General features: G+C 42.2%; 1 protein-coding gene across 1 annotated transcript; it reads right to left on the reverse strand.

Moving 5' to 3' along the window:
* Positions 1-348: 348 nt before the first annotated feature.
* fcgbp (Fc gamma binding protein) lies at positions 349-7,160 on the reverse strand. The gene is made up of 6 exons (XM_030370384.1): positions 6,870-7,160; positions 5,477-6,056; positions 2,645-3,234; positions 2,491-2,557; positions 1,448-1,713; positions 349-693 (listed from the first exon to the last, which is right to left on the reverse strand). The coding sequence occupies exons 1-6, from the start codon at positions 7,158-7,160 to the stop codon at positions 349-351; spliced, it is 2,139 nt and encodes a 712-aa protein (XP_030226244.1).
* Between the last annotated feature and the right edge of the window lie 11,091 nt (positions 7,161-18,251).

Consider the following 18,251-nt stretch of genomic DNA (forward strand, 5'->3'; position numbering starts at 1 on the left):
GGACTTCCCATGAACCTGTGAAGACATTCAGGTCAGCAGTCAGACTGCCGTCAGGCTGCTGGAGGTCATCTTTGGGATTGTCATTAAAGTTTCCACACAGGCCACTGGTCTGGCCTTTGTAGTTGCCAGGTACAGTGAGGGTAAGAAAGTAATTGAGGTCGTAGCTTAGAAGCAGGCCAAAGTCTGTGGCCATGAAGTAATGGACACCCTTCTGGTAGACATTCACCGCTCCGTTATTAAGACTCAGAGGAAGGTAGTGCAGCACTCCATTTACCTGAAGGAAAATGTGAAACACACAGAGGGACACAATCTTGAAGAACAAATAATGATCAGGAATACAAGAAGCAACTATACAGCACTCTCCATTCCATAATACAGCACTCTCCATTCCGGAGAATCACAGATGGCTCTGCTCACCAAAACTCCAGACACGGTGTTCCTCAAGACCAGATTGAAGCCATAGACATCCAGGGTAACCCCCTTGGTGACGGAGCTCTTCTGGTTATAATTCTCTGCCAAGACAGTGAAGGGCACCAGGCGCGTGCCCTTCATCAGGTTTGTCTTGGAAAGCGTGTAGGTGCAGGTTCCCTGTAGGTTGAACACTCGCCCATCGAATGAGCGGTAGTGGAGATCCCCAGAGCGTTGGCAGATTCCCACTCCAACAGCTCGGCATTGACGCTTGCCCTTCTCCAACTGGCACACCTCATTAGCACCGCAAGCGAATGTCTTACACTCAACCTGAACGAACAGATGAATGCATTAATACATGTTACCGTTAAAGTATAAAGCACTTAAGTTATTATAAATAAGTGTGAAATAAATCTGGATTATAACAGAAATCACTGATATGGAGTGTTTGGTTAGAAAAATGGGTTTCCCAGTCCCTCCATTCTGCAGTAAACAGAGAGCCTATTTTCTGGTATCCGGTTCATGCTTTATCCAATTAGGATAGAGAACTCCACAAAGGGGCGATCCTCACAGTGAGTTTAGGGCAAGGCAGCAGGACTTCACTGTTGACTGACAATGGCTTAGCGTAAGCATTGAACAGGCGTAGATGTGAACCCTAGAACAGCTGAAGATGCAAACCCTTGAACGGGCAAAGCTAACCATTGCAGCAATTCCTTGAACAGCTTACACAACCAAACATGCCAAGCGAAAGAAAAACAGATGAATAAAAGAAATTCAGAAATGCAATGACATGCATTCATGGTACATGTCTTGCACCATAAATGATGCATTCATGGCACATGACTTGCACCATTCATGACGCATGTCTTGCCCTATTCATGATGCATACATGGTGACGTTGGGAGGAGGAAGGGGATTTCTCACTGCGTAAATGGATAGCAAGCTAGTCAAAGACAACAAAATTGCTTACTGGGCCTTTCATTTTCTACACAGAATGGGCACACTTTAATTTGTTTCCCTTCGCTCTCATCCATGTTACCTCTCCGTCTGCGTTACACTTGCATTCCTTGTCACACTTTCCATTGGGGTAGAAAACTTGGTTGAGGGTGTAGTAGCGGTCTCCATCAACACAGCCACACTGTGATACGGGCACGCAGTGCTCCCCACTCAGGACGAAGCCCTCCTCACAGACACAGCCCTCCCTGCAGGGTTCATCACAGCCAAGGCTGGCTAGGTTGGTCTGGCAGGTGGCAGGACAGACTGCCGCACACGTTTCATAGCGGCTGTTAGCCGGACATTTGAACTCTGGGGACACGAGAGAGGAGAGGCTGAGGGAACTTGTTTCACATTCGGAAGTTGACACAAGAAAAATTCATGGCAAACCGATGATTACAATATTTAATCATTGAAAAGTAAAATGGTGTGGTCACGGCCATATCAGTCATGAAGAGTTGCATTCAAACCACTTCCCAGTCCGCAATGACATGCAAAAACAAAGTGTAGTACTCATTAACGTGTATTCAGTAATGTCCAGATTAACATGACAGAGACAGACAATGAACACAGTATTGCAGTTCTTACCACAGAATTGTCTGGTTCTCCAGCGGTAAACCTTTGCATCCACAGCTTGGCAGGCAGAGGAGTAAGATGTAATTGCTTGGCAGAGAACTTTCTTCCTGGCCTCAAACGAGCAAACATCAAACACACATTCTTCAAAGTAATCAGCCGGATTCACCTTGGAATGGCAGTCACGGAACGGCCCTTTCGGGTCTGTTAATATGCCACAGAAAGTCCCTGTTTCATATCGCCTCTTCTGAGTGTTGTCACAACTGGGACACTTCCCTTTACAGCTGTCCACGCAGCCAGGGATCTTCTCCACTTGCCAGCTGGCACCAAACTCTGCTTGAGAGACAATTTCCTTACCGTTCATCGGAATAAGATCATCCTCTGCTTTACCATTATAATTTCCACAAAGGCCAGACACCTGTCCCATATAGCTACTGGGCACGGAAATAAACAAAGCTCTCTCCCAGTCATAAAGTACTTTGAGGCCGAAGTTTGTAGAAACAACAGCATACCGACCACTCTTGTACACAGACACACGGTTTCCAGCCAGAGATAACGGCAGGTTAGCCAGCTCACCATCAACCTGAAACAAGGGTTAGGACTATCAAAAACAATGACAAACTTGTAAACTGTGAGCTCTGTCCTACTGTAAGAGTGTAGTTACCCTTACCATGACTACTCCCTGATAAGTCCTACTAATGACAACGGATAGGGAGTAAACCTTGACCTCCACCATCTTGGTATAGGAGACCACATTGCTGCCCCGATGGTCGTTCTGCACCAGCACCTCAAATGGCACCAGATCAGTACCCATACAGTGTTTCACCATTTGGTATACACATGTCCCCATGAAGTCAAACTTCTTCTTGTCAAAAGTCACATAGTGGGGATCCCCTGTCGCCCTGCACTTGCCGTGGGAGATAGGGTGACAGTCCTTGATTCCTTTGAGCACCTGGCACAGTGTGCCAGTCTTGCAACCTACAGCCTTGCATTCAACTTTCCTGGTGTTTGCATTACAGGTGCAGCGTTTCTGACACTTGTTGTCCGCCCAGTAGGACTGGCCCGGAGCCAGGTAGTGACCCTCGTGTGTGCAGCCACAGTTCTCAACAGGCTGACACTCTCCATCAATCAGAACAAAGCCTTTGTTGCAGGTGCACGTCTCCATGCAGGGCAAGTTGCATATGGGGTTAGGGTTGGAACAAGTGGCAGGACAAGCACTGCCACACTGCTGGTACACACTGTTGGATTGACATTTATAAGCTGAAGGAACGGAAAGAGAAGGTGACATTATTGCCATTAACTTGAAAATGCCATTTTTGAATATCAATAGTAACATGAGAAAGAGGGTATATTAATTATTATAGAAGGTATAATGAAGGAGAACGTTACATTATAAACTATCCAAGGCAACAGGAGGAAGAGAGGAAGCTTACATTATGAACTATTAAAGGCAACTATTAAAGGCAACGCCTGTGGGGTGGCCTGCGACACATCACTGGCTATAAAGGGAGAAATAGCAGTGATGATCAGCCTGCCGCCTCTCTCCCTGACGACCTCAACACCTTTTACGGAAGGTTTGAGGCAACCAACCCCCTTCCTTCAGCAAGACTGGCCGAGGACCAGGACGACTACACTCTGTCCCTGACCGTGGCTGACGTGAGGCGAGAGCTCCAAAGGGTGAACCCTCGGAAGTCATCGGGGCCCGATGGAGTCCCAGGCCGCGTCCTCAGGGGGTGCGCTGACCAGCTTGCGGAGGTATTCACCTCCATATTCAACTTATCACTGCATCTGTCTGAAGTCCCCACCTGCTTCAAACAGGCCACCATCATCCCCATACCAAAGAAAACATCAGTAACCTGCTTGAATGACTACCGCCCTGTAGCACTGACCTCCACAATTATGAAGTGCTTTGAGCGGCTGGTCAGAACCCACATCTGCTCTACCCTTCCCAACACCCTGGACCCCTTTCAGTTTGCATACCGTCCAAACCGATCAACAGACGATGCCATTGCCCTAGCTACACACGCCACCCTCTCCCACCTGGAAAAGAGCAACACATATGTGAGGATGCTGTTTGTGGACTACAGCTCAGCATTCAACACTATTGTGCCTGCCAAGCTCGTCCCGAAGCTCAGGGGCCTGGGTCTTAAAACACCCCTGTGCAACTGGATCCTGGACTTCCTGACGAGCAGACCCCAGGTGGTGAGAATGGGCAACCACACCTCCTCCTCACTGACCCTGAGTACCGGGGCCCCCCAGGGCTGCGTACTCAGTCCCCTCCTGTACTCCCTGTACACGCATGACTGTGTGGCAACACACAGTTCCAACATCATCCTGAAGTTTGCAGACGACACTACCATCCTGGGTCTCATCTCTAACAACGATGAGACCGCCTATAGAGATGAGGTAAGGGTCTTGGCAGAATGGTGCCAAGACAACAACCTGTCTCTCAACGTCTGCAAAACCAAGGAAATGATCGTGGATTTCAGGAAGCTGCAGAGGGGGGGTCAGGACCCCATACACATCGAGGGAGCTGAAGTGGAGAGAGTCTCCAACTTCAAATTCCTCGGTGTGTACATCAAGGATGACCTAACCTGGTCCATGCAGGCAGGCTCAGCAGTCAAAACTGCACAGAAGCGGCTATACTTCTTGAGGAGACTCAAGAAGTTTGGCATGTCTTCAAAAACTTTAACAAACTTTTACAGATGCACCATTGAGAGCATCCTCTCAGGCTGCATCACTGCCTGGTATGGTAGCTGCTCCGCTGCCGACCGCAAGGCCCTGCAGAGGGTGGTGAAGACAGCGGAGCGTATCACCGGCAGCCATCTCCCCTCCGTGCAAGGCATCTACAACAGTAGATGCCTGAGGAAAGCAAAAAAGATTCTAAAGGACAACAGCCACCCAGGCTATGGACTGTTCTCATTGCTGCCGTCTGGTAGACGCTACCGGAGCATCCGAACACGGACTACCAGACTCACAAATAGCTTTTTCCCCCTGGCTGTAAGGCTTCTGAATCAGAAACACTGAACCTCTGAACAGTTGCCACCTCCACCTACTCCCTGCTCCCCCACTCATACAATTCACTTCATAGATATATTTGCACAATTTTAAAAACTTTTAACCTATGCTTAGCATTTCTTTTTAACTTATTCTCTATTCACACTTAAACTGCTGCTAGCCCTTCTACTGTACTCTGCTACAGAGATATATGTTGTTTTTTAAATTGTTGTATGTTAAATGTTACATTTTATTGTCATATTGTTTTAGAGTTTTATGTTATTTTTGTTATATGTATGACGTCTACTGCGTAGATGAATGATGCTTGCCAAGTCGTAAGAATTTTGCTGTGCTGAAGCAATTTGGTACATGCAACAATAAACACACTTTGACTTTGACTTTGAGAGATTTGAAGGTTATGTTTTGAAGTAGCAACAGTTACATGAAATGAGGCTACATTATTATTTATGTAGGTTATAGTTTTAAACAAAGAAAAGCAACTTACGGCACTTTGCAAGTTTCCTCCAATCATCGACGTGACTGTCAGCTTCCTGGCAGCTTTCAGCATAAGATTCCAATGATTTGCAAAGGAAATACTTCAGCCCGTTGTTCATACAAAGGTCAAATTTACAGTTATCCATGTATGGCACAGGGTCAACAGCAGCATGACACTTACTAAATGGTCCCTTTTTAACAAGAGCCATCAGCCCACAAGATGAATCCACTTCCCACTGCTTCATCTGTTGACTAGTGCAACTCTTACACCCACCCACACAATCATCTGTACACCTGTCATCCTTCACTAGACCTGGAACCTTCCAGCTCGCCCCAAACGCCAGCACTCCAGCTGCCTGTGTGCCCTCACTTGTGGTTAAATCATCTTTAGGATCTCCGTTGAAGTTGCCACAAAGTCCACAAGTCTTTCCAGCAAAGGAAGGAGGCAAACTCACGACCAGAAGGCTTATCCAGTCATAGCGTACCAACAGACCAAAGTCTGTCTGGATTAAAATTGAGCGACCACCCTGAAAGAGTTGCAATTTCCCCTCATTCAAGGTAAGTGGTAGGCTCCATAGATTATTGTCAACCTGTAGAAAGGAAATAAATAATACTATGACACAGATGCTATTATTACCGTGTTCCTCAACCATTTTCATAAAGACAGCACTGGTTATTTGTATAAATACGTTGATCATTATGAATTGTTCATCAACCAATAATCATCGTACTTTGAGTAATATATATAGCCTTTATAGAATCACTATAAGGGCAACAGATCGTGTAAGCCTTACCCTCACTCGTCCGATCTCTGATCTAACTGTCGTGATTGTATAGCCGGCGATCTTAACTGTTACCAGACCAATATACGACACCCTGGTATTTCCCCTGTTTTCATTCTGGGCTGAGATCTCAAAGGATGGAAGATCAGTATTTTTTTCACAGTTCTTTGCAACGACGTATGTACAAGTACCCATGAAATCAAATCGTCTGCCGTCAAAGGTGGAGTAATGGGGATCTCCTTGGGCCCAGCAGATTCCAGGTTTAACAACTATAGAACCGGAGAAATGCAAACATCGATTAGATATTTATAAAAAAAAAACATAAAATAATTATGGATTACAATATTTTAATTAAACTTTACCTGGTTTTCTACATATAGCTGTTGAAGCAAAAGACGTCTTCATTGTGACTCCTAGACCATAGAGACCAAAGCTAAAACCAGAGCTGGAGAAAATGCGTACAGGTTCTGGTCTGAGTGCGACCTGAGAAAAGGAAAAGTCGGTTCCTGGCATGTCGCGCCAAGTTTCACCGATTAAGGAATTGCCATCAATGGTTACCTCTTGTTTTTTTGCTTTCGGTGCCAGTATAAGGGCTATGTTGTCAAAGCCTTTCTGGGTTACTAATGAGTAGGAAGAGCAGAGGATCTCTGTTGGCAGGATCGTCAGCAGGAAATTGTCATAGATCCGGTGATTATGCAGTTTGGCACCATTGAAGAGCATGAGGACCTGAACGCCATGGTCAGCCTTGATAGTCACAGCATCTGGGAAGTGATATCGAACCTCCATGGATTGTCCTATCGAAAGGGTCTTATCTGTATTAATCTCCCCATTCTGGATGTTGACGTTGGTGTACTGTGATGCTTGGATGAAGATGCTATCATACTTTCTCTGAAACATCAGAGGGGCCACCATGAAATTTGATCCCCAGCTTCTCACAGGTAGCAGCTGTTCATAAACATGATCACACTTGGCAAATAGCCAATTGCAGGTGTGACCAGACATGACCCCAACAGGATACTGGGAGGAGATTCTAGACCCAGTTAAATCATGTGAGCTCTGGAGCTGAAGGCTTTCATAAGGCCCAAGGTCCAGAACCAGCCGTTGTCCATCAGCATACAAATGTCCCTGGTACAAGAGGCCACCTTTTATGTCGATCTCGACCCTGTTGTTTTGCTTTCCGTTAGTCACTGAGAACTCTTTAGACTCACCGCTGGGGGTCCCAGAAGGAGTGAAAACATAGTACTCAGTGCCCCACTTAGAAATGGGATAGAGCAACGCACTGTCAGCCGTGGTTTTCTTGTAATTAAAAGAGGTTACCATCACATCTGCTGTAGCCTCGACTAACACAGTTTTAGCGTACTTCTTGCTTCCGATCAGCTCAATCTTATCAGGGAGACGCACAATGACAGATTGGTCAGCCTTAAGAAATTCCTCCTTCAGGAAGTCTAGTGAAGGCACGTGTACCTTCACCTTTGTTGGCTGCTGGGCTATGATGGTAATGGAAAAGTGAGTGTCTTTATAGTTTGGTTTATAGTTCTGCATGAAGCTGAAGGCAAACTCTGTTCCTGCGATGCCTCGACTGGCTGAACCTAAAACAAGGTGTGGGACATGAATTAATTAATAAATAAGCATTTTTAAAAATAATTATTCATCACTAAAGCAAAATTACAAGTAAAATATGAAGTAAAGGCATCCTCATTTTAAATCTGCTATTAATTCCCCCTTTTATTTATAGATCTTTGTATAGAGATTCCTGCTTCTAATTAATGGATGGAGTAAATAGCAAACTCTCTGAGGAACAGTACGACAATGCTTATTTTCACTCAAAATGGTCGGTTGAATGTTAAACTAACTGATTATGTTTGCTATTATTTTGTGATAACAGTAGAATACACATTTGACTGCTTATCCTGAGGGCCTCAATGCCTAAATTATGTGGACAATATAATGGCATAATGGACGTTTAATCAGTATCCCTGCCTTCCCTGGCTCTGAACTTTTAAGTCTATGTACTCTAATGGCTCAAACTATTTTGCTAAGAAAGCAAACCTACATTTTTAGACCCATCTTTTTTGTGCCATGCTTAAAACCTTCACCATTTAATATTCTGCCCCATTCGTCTACGTAGCAAGAGTGGCAGAACAGCCATGCTTCATTGTTGATGTGGTTCACAACATCAGCTCCAATGAGCCGTCACTTTATTATACTCAGGAATTCTGTTTCAGGATTGAAGGTAAACCACTATGTGTGACGAAGTAAGCTGAGCCGAGGTAGATGTTATCATGGTATTTTTGGTTTAAGAAGTGCTAAAAATGTTGATGGGATATAACGAAATAAAAAAATGAGCTTTGCTCATTAGGATTGAATGCTTGGCTGTAACTTAGAACTATGCTATCTGTTATCTGTAATTTATACACAATTATAAAAAGTATGTGAGTACAGTATTCGTAAGCTCAAAGTGAGACAAAGAGCCACTTACTGCTGTGTAGAAGGGCCAAACAGCAGAACAGCAAAAGCTTATCCATAACTAAACCAAAGAAAAGAAAAGAAACACAATATAACACATTACTGTATAACTCTATAACCAAATACAACTCACTACTATAGAACTCTACAACCCACTAATATACAAGTCTATAACAGACTACTATATAACTATATAACAGAGAACTATAGAACTCTGCAACCCACTAATATATAACTCTATAACAGACTACTATATAACTCTACAACACAGTGCTATATAACTCTAGAACCCACCTCTATATTACTCTATAACAGACTTATATAAAGCTCAATGACAGAAAACGATGTAACTACAACACAATACTGAATCACTCCATAAAAGAGTGCTAAATAACTCTATAAACACTACTTTAAAACTATCACACAAGATAACACACTACTATATAACTTTATAACAAAATATATCGCACTATATAACTCTCTAACACAATATAACACACAATATAATTATATAACACAATATAACACAATACTATACAACTATAACACACTAATATATAAATGCTATAACAGATATAACATTCTACTATGTGTCCTACTATATGTTCTATATTCAACTTTTCTACAGCTCCATAACTAAATGTAACACACTTCTATATACTTAATAACACAATGCAAAAAACATCTTCATTACTCGATATCACATTCATTTATAAACTCTAAAACACAACATGAACCACTACCAAATTACTCTACAACAAACAACTTGATAATCCTATAACACACTACCACTATAACTATATAACACTTATGTTTAACTCTTGAACACAATATGGACCACTACCATATCGCTCTAGAACACTAAATGTCAACCGCTTAGATAACATTGTGATATTCATTGAAGCATGCCTACCTGCAGCGGGTTTGGATTTACAAGTCTCTGCTATCTCTGTATTTATACTGTAAGCAGCTCTTGTCTTGATCACAGCCTTTCATGTTAAATTTAAACTAATTAAACAATGAACCACTCTCAGCAAACAAGTTATGCAACAATGATCCAAGTGACAATTAGACTCTGCGGTTTATTTACTCCACCCTGTGCAAGTCAAAGGGTGGAGTCAATTCTTTAAACACCACATTGACGTTTGAAAATTGTAATACGCGCCCAAATTATCAAAAGAGCCATGGGAAGCCGAAGAATAGTGTCAAATTTAGCTTCTGATCCAGAAGTCCTGCTACGTCATATTAGAACATCTGATCAAGCAGTCCTACTATGTTATAGTAGAACTTCTGATACAGCAGTCCTACATATAGCAAGTGAAGATATAGCAAGTGAAGTATTCAATACCAAAGTGCTACAAAGCAAATGTAATTATTTTAAGTTATGAACTCATATTCAGACAGAAAGATGTCATTGCAGATTCGTAAGGAAGTTAATATACCTTTTTAATGGAACATTTATGTAAAAATGTGTATGGGCTGAGATCAACGCAGTGGAATACAAAGAAATGTAGATTTATTACAAATGATAAACATCCTTGTTTTATCAAATGTCAGTTTGTTTCATGGAATAATCTACAATGCCGCCTTTGTTCATCTGTATTACGTAAAGTGGACCATGGAAAGGCAAACCACACATGGTGTCCTGTTCATGTTCATATTCATAAAGGATCATTGAGGAGGCACACTTGTTTGCTTGTATTGAGACCTGAAACGTGAGGTGTGACAGAAGACTCTCAGGTGACCAGACACACCTTAGATCTGGTTCGAATAAGATTTGTTTTGTGGCCTTGACTCTTTCACAGACGTTAATTAGAAATTACATTAATTCGATGTTGTATACAGTTAGGATAATTAAAAAAATTGACCTTTTTCAGTGTGTGTGAGTGTGTGGGGGGGGTGGGGGGATGGAATTTAGCTCAAAGCTACATTTGATTCAACAAATAAAATGTTGTATTAATATATTTGTTTATTAAAATAGCCAAAAAGTCCTTAACAAAAAAAAAAAAAAAAAAATTGTAGTGAAGTAATTACACACTAAACAGGTTCCTGAAATAATGACTGTGCAAACATCAACATATTATTTAGAAGCAATTATATACACTAATTTAAACCGCCTGTTTTGCTTGAATCATTTGAATAGTGTTTGTACAAGGCCGAGTCTAAATTGGGGGGAACATGTCTAGCATGCACTTACCTCAGAGAATTTCTCAACCGCAGATCTTTAATACAGTTGTATTTACTTTCCAATCTATTTATAGCTCTAAAATAATTACAGAGTTCCGAATCTCGGTGACCTCATAGCTGGCTACAGGCATATTATTTAGCTTTTTAGAATAAAAATAATCTATTAACAATCCTTTTCTTTTTGACGTGTGTGCAATGAATACTGAAGAGGACTAGAGTCACATGTGATTCTTATTTTGGAGTTCTGAATTTAAAGTTAGAATAAAAAGAGTTCTGACTTTAAAGTTAGAATAAAAAGAGTTCTGACTTTAAACTCGTGCCCACTACCTCCGTCCGTTGACTGATCCCCATTGACTTTTAATGGGGACGAACGCGCAATGCATTGTGGATCAGTGCGCTGAAGGCTCCGTCAAAAAGTTGAGAAATGTTCAACTTTTTCGGCAGCGACGGATCCGTCATCCAATCAGAACACGCATGCATATTTAAGCACTGTGACACTACTCGGGCTCTGACGACCCTGGAAACCACCCCCATCCGACAGCCACGCCTTCTGAGTCCTTTGACTGACGGTGCAGTGGGCACGAGGCGTTAGCTCTACGTAACCCTACATGCCCACTACCTCCGTCAATCAACGGACGTGGGAAGGCGTGGCTGACTGATGGGGGAGTAGTCTTTGCAGAGGCATCCGTCAGTCAATCAAATCGCTTCGCCGGTTTCTTCCCGCTACTTCCTGCTTGTTGCGATGCAAGATGACCCGCTTTCCCGCTTTCCAGTATCCCGAGTCGCGTCACAGTGCTTACATTTGCATAAGCAATCTGATTGGATGACGGATCCGTCGCTGCCGAAAAAGTTGAACATTTTTCAACTTCTTGACTGAGCCGAAGGCTCCAACGGAACGGACGGATCCACAATGCATTGCGCGTCCGTCCCCATTCAAAGTCAATGGGGATCAGTCAACGGACGGAGGTAGTGGGCACGGGGCGTAAGCATCCAATATCTTTTAACTATCCGTCGACGCAACAGAGACGGACGGAAACGGCTAGGGCTGTGATTGGTCCTCTATCATCGGTTTGACTTTGCACCTTATTTACTTTGCAACTTGTTTACTTTGCACATTAAGGACCAATAAAACACCAAATAAGATTTGAAACGCTTTGGAAGTTATTTACAATACTATTTACATAGTTAGTGGTCATCATAAGATCAATCGGACGGCGAATTGCATTGCGTATCCGACATCTCGACGGAGGACTTCGAATGCTTGAGGGGTCTCCTAGCTACGGAGTCGGATTACGGAGTTGGAGTAGTATGCTTTGGATTTAAGTAATTATCTTAAAAGTGAAAAAGCTCCGGAGCAACAGTCCGCAGCAGGTTTTACCGACGTCGTGTTCTGTGATGTCGGCTTATTTTGTAATGCCACTAGGAGGCGCTGAATACAGTAATGATGAGAGAGGTTTTTGTTATTTTGTAATGCTACTAGGCGCTGCAGACAGTTACGAAGAGGCTCGCCACCCCCATCCACTACTATATAACCCGATAACACTATTTCTATTTGACTCTAGAACACAATATGAACCACTACCATATAACTCCAGAACATACAACTTTATAACCCTATAACACAATAAAAATATACCCTATAACACTTCTATTTAATTCTAGATCACAATATGAACCACAACCATATCACTCTAGAACACTAATGTAAACTGGTTAGATAACATTGTGGTATTCATTGAAGCGTGCCTACCTGCGGACGGATCGGATTGACAAGTTGGCCTCTGCTATCTCCGTATTTATACTGTCAGGACCTCAGGTCTTGATCACAGCCAAAGTTAATTAAAACAAATTAAACAATGAACCACTCTACAAACAAGTACGACAATATTGCAAATGATAATTCGATTCTGCGGTTTATTTACCATCCACCCAGTGCCAGTCACAGGGTGGAGTAAGTTCTTTAAACACCACATTGTTGTTTGAAACATTGAATATGCACCCAAATGATGTGTGCAATGTGTGTCAAATTAATTTCATCCCAATATAGTACAAGTTAAATAAGACAGGGGATATTGATCCCGTAATAAAATCTATTTTATAAACAAAAGCTGACTATAAATTAGTGTGGTGAACTGCTAGTCCCAAGATAGTGGTCAAAGGTTTGACTTTTTCAACAACTACATAACCCTAACCCTGTTCACCAAACTACTAGTCAACCTCATCAGTCAACTAGTTTAGGACTGGAACGCAAGCATCTCCGGCCAAATGCTCAACGTGCCACGTCTCCTCATCTCTGATAAAGGAGTCGGTCCAGCAGGGACATCTTAATGAGCCAACATTACGTTAGATAGCCAGCAAAAGACCCAAGTTAAACCAGTCCCAAATCAAAACTGTCATTTGTTTAGAAGTGTGAATGTTTTTAGCATTACCTTTAATCCATAATCCGGTTAAGGGTTTAATAGTTCTACTCGATAAACAAAGAGTGTGGAAATAAATAAAACTGGATTTGCACACAATCCGTGAAAAACAACACGTAAACTTATGTTAAGATATAACATCTGCGATGTGAAACCAAATGAGAGATGAAATTATATTTAAGCTAAAATGGTTCGATTTAATCTTAAATTAGAAAAAACATATGTTCAGAAAATACATTTTAGGCACTAGGTATATTTTTAAACATTTCAGATTGTTACAGCCAAAATCATGTTTAGGAGTTAGGCAAAGACAACCGCTGTGCAAAGAGAATCCGACTGACCTTACTCTAGGCTACATAATTAGGAACGGTGGATGCTATGGATGTGGGTCTGTGATGAAACTACAATGTTCCGAAGACAGAATACTAAAACCACACCATAGATAACTTGCCCCGTGCATTCTTACTGGGCTGTTTCATGCAGGCTGAATAAACCTGGACAATCTGTTTTATAATAACAACCAATATTGTATACCAAATTTGGAATAGATATTAAAAAAAGGAATACAGGCTATGAGTCACAAAAGGGAAAAAAAATAGTTGTCACATTGAGAATGGTTGCTCAAGCTCCCATTCCTGTCCACTCATATTTATGGACAAGGATCCCAATTTGTACGATTGTATGAAAACAATTATTGTCGATCTTGTGTTTCCGTGCACGGCGGAATTGTGAGCCGCTTAAAAATGTATCTGATGCAAAAAATTCTTAGATAGCATTATCTCCTTTCCTTTTGTAAAGGATGGTCCAGTGTAACCTACGCTCAAGTTGATAAGAAAGGAAGAATCTAAGCACCTTTCAGAAGCCTTAAGAGAAGAGCATCGAGAACAAAGTAAATAAAAACTAAGCAAAAGGACTATCCGACCACATCTCTAATTGGCTTTGTTATAGGGTAGTTTGTATCGTGTGTATGGATGATCACTGGTTGAACCAGCCTCACCTGGCTCGTGTCAAACTGATTTGACTCCGGGGATGGGCGAGTCTGCACACCTGGGGGGCATTTGACAATCATGCACAAAGGTTAAACCAGCCGTCACCGCACACACTCGACAAATATCTGACATGGCAGCACGCAACACCACCTCACTCACTCCACATTCTACAATGAACCGGTTTACAGTCTTTTTTCAATTGCTTGAACACTATAGACACATGCTTAGACCAAAGTAACACAACTTGAAGTTTTTGTTACGATACCTTAAACACATGTAACCATTCCTTAAACAAAAGCGCTGCTTTGCACTTTAGTTGCAATTGTGCAACACACATGCTCCTGCACACTACACACTATTTCATTCATAAGACACTAAGTTCCAAAAATGACATCTCAGCGTACCATTGGGAGAACACATCTATTTAAAATACAAAACCCATTTGTTAATTGAAAATACTTACATACACACCTGAAAACACTTTCTTACAAAACTCAACACCAATCAGCCAGCTACAAAAAGGCCTCAGTTGAGCCATTTTTTAAGAACTTTGCAAGCATTGATGCAGGAAGAGCAAGAGGCAGAGGAGTAAGAGGAGGACAGAGACATAGAGGATGACGTGGTCGAAGAGGCTGTGCACGGAACATTATTTCCGATGACATAAGAGCAACTTTGGTGGACCATGTCATAAACCATGGCCTGACTGAGGGAAGCTTGGCAGAGAGTCCACCCTAATCTAAGCTGTTTCACAGTTTCATCCATAATAAGGCCATTCCGACTGGAAAACAGGTATGTCTTCAACTCTCTACTTTCTACTCCACTCAGACTGTATCGAGTATTTACAGTACTGTACTATATCACATAACCATATATGTCACATGAACTGTATTGCAGGGTGGCTAATGCTCCTTTTGGAACGAAAGTGGTCGTTTTGTGACACACTGTGATTACGTACATTGCAACCTGGTCTCACAGCAATCCGTGAAATGATAAAGGGAGCTTGACCCAGAATCTGTGGAATCTTCACGGAAACACGCCAATTTCCGTGATATGGCAACAGATTTTGCTCCAATGCAAGTTAATGACACTCGTATTCCGTGGCACACACAGATCCCTGTCTCAATGACCGGGTCGACCACGGGCGCTTAACTCAAAATCCTTGGTGGCCTCACGGAATCACTTCAATTTTCCTTGCAATGTATATATGCTAACTAATTTGCATTAGTTTGAATATGCGGTCCCTCCCACCACCTCAGGGTTGGTCGGGGGAAAAGGGGGCCGCTGCCAGGGAGTCGGCTGTCTTACTGCTGTTTTTTCAAGTTTGGCTTTTTTGGGGCCAGTATTTTAAAAATCGGAAATTCGCGGACATGTTGCAACTTGCAGCTCTATTGATCTTTCGCGCATAGCGTGTGCTGCGTTGTGCGTCATACACCAGCCTACACGGACAATGTTCTAAAATGAAATTATAATATGATAAATAAAATTAAAAGGGTGTATGTCAATAATTTAATGATAACCATGTTGTACGATAAAGTTTAACTCTCAAAAAAGAAATGTATTGATTTATTCAGAAAACGTTTTTCACTTGCAGTTACAGTCCCGGCCAGGGGGGGTGCTGCAGCACCCTCAGCAGCCCCCCTTCCGAGAGAGCACTTTCATTCGTATATATGAATGAAATTCATATTGACGGTATGGCACAATATCCCACTATATCCCTATTCTCGGCCATGCACCCATCTTGAATTTAATAGACCATTTTCTTTGCTTCGAGAAGGTCTGGTGGTCTCTGTACACACGCACATGTTTATTTATTATATACGGAGACCACCAGACCTCCTCGAAGCAAAGAAAATGGTCTAATAAATTCAAGATGGGTGCATGGCTGAGAATAGGGATATAGTGGCATACCGTCAATATGAATTTCAATTTCGGGTCGGCTTAGCTCAGGAGTCGGAGCAGTTGTCTTGTAACCGAAAGGTTGCTAGTTCGACCGAAAGGTTGTTAGCTCCTCCTAGCTGAGTGTTGATGTGTCCCTGAGCAAGACACTTAACCCTAACTGCTCCTGATGAGCTGGGTGTCGCCTTGCATGCTTGACTCAACCGTCGGTGTGCAATGTGTGTATTAACCGATGTAAGTCGCTTTGGATAAAAGCGTCTGCTAAATGCCCTAATTGTAATTGTAAATATATAAATATATGGTCATTTCACGGATCCCTGTGAGACCAGGTTGACTCGGTCGTTGACACAGGGATCTGTGTGTGTGCCACGGAATATGAGTGTCATCAACTAGCATTGAAGCAAATTCCGTGAGCATATCAAGGAAATTCGTGTGTTTCCGTGAGGATTACACAGATTTTGAGTTAAGCGTCCGTGGTCATTTCACGGATTCCTGTGAGAGCAGGTTGTACATCGAGATGTTTCAGTACTTTCTATGGTGCATCTACACCAAAGTTCAGTATATACAGTACTGTAAAAAATAAGCAAATCAATACAGTAACATTTTGTGGGTGCTTTTTTTTTCTATAGAAAAAGAAGACCTTCTTTTTCTATAGAACTTGCCATTGTGGACCTACTAGTCAGAGCAAACAATGCAATCCGTCTCAACCAGCCACGGCAACAAATACTTGTAGATGGAGAAGTATTCAACCACATAGAGCGGGTAAGGATTTCCGCTATCAGACGCATCTTGATGAAGCACAAAATTACCATGTAGCAATTGTACAGGGTTCCTTTTGAGAGGAACAGTGTCAGGGTCAAAGGACTTCGACATGAATATGTACAGGTAGGTGTTGCAGTCCTTTACATTTACAATACAGTATTGGTGTCATCCAGTTGCAGCTGAATATGTGCCCTTGTATCAGTACCACATAGATACATTCAGAGAGCTAACAGGTACCTGTTTGATGGGGTGGGGGTTCTGTATGTGTAGTTGAGTGTTTTGAGTAATGCCATCCAAAATATGTATTGCATGTATTTTGTTTTGTTACAGAGCATCTTGGAGCTGCACAGCCTCATGCATTTATTTACATTGAGGCTGGATTCAACCTCAGCAGAACAAGACGACAGGGTCGTAACATACATAATTGGCCAAGGGGCAACGCGGAGGAAATATCTCATTGTGTGCTATCATAAGCTTTCAAGGGCTACTGCACCATCATGCAAAACTAGGTACCTTCAATACCAAACATATAATCACATTTCTGTATGCACTTCATGATGCAGCTGTACAGGACAGACAGAGCAGCCCAGGTTTGTTGTTGTCTTGGATAATATGTATTCCATAATCAATTTAAAGTCCTATACTTGCCCCCTTACTCGCCATTTCCAAAGCCCATAGAATATTTTTTTCCGGCTTGGAGATGGCGCGTTTATGACCGCCAACCACATGCTCGCATGCTTCTTCTGCAGGCAATGGAACAGGCCTGCAGAGACATTGAGGTAGGGTCAATCCATGGATGGATTCGGCACACAAGGCAATATTTTCCTCGATGCCTAGCGGGAGAAACATTGCTTGTGATGTTGATGAGATCCTGTGGCCAGACCCCAACAGACGGCAGGATCCATAAGCCCACCCACGCACAATTGCCATGTTTTTCTTTGTTTACAGTAGGGTTTATTTTTGCTTAAAATGTATTTACTGCACTGTAATGTACAGTACTGCAATGTTCAGTATTGAGTATTTGATCTTTTGGTTGTGGTGAAAACGTGCCTTTCTGTGGAACTGAATAAAAACAGTGAACATGAAAGACTGCCATGATTTTACATAGAGTAGACTAGTGTGTTGCTGATGACCTGAAGGTGTATTCATATGATGCATGTGAGTATAATTTTGTCATCAGTGACATTTTGAAAAAGGATTGTTAGATTTCAATAGCCAAGTTTCAATTTGACGTAGATGTGAATGGTATATTTCCCAGTATTGTGTCTTATTTGCTTGTGTGTTGA

Source organism: Gadus morhua, chromosome 11 (genome assembly GCF_902167405.1).
Source record: "Gadus morhua chromosome 11, gadMor3.0, whole genome shotgun sequence".
Classification (NCBI taxonomy): Eukaryota; Metazoa; Chordata; class Actinopteri; order Gadiformes; family Gadidae; genus Gadus; species Gadus morhua.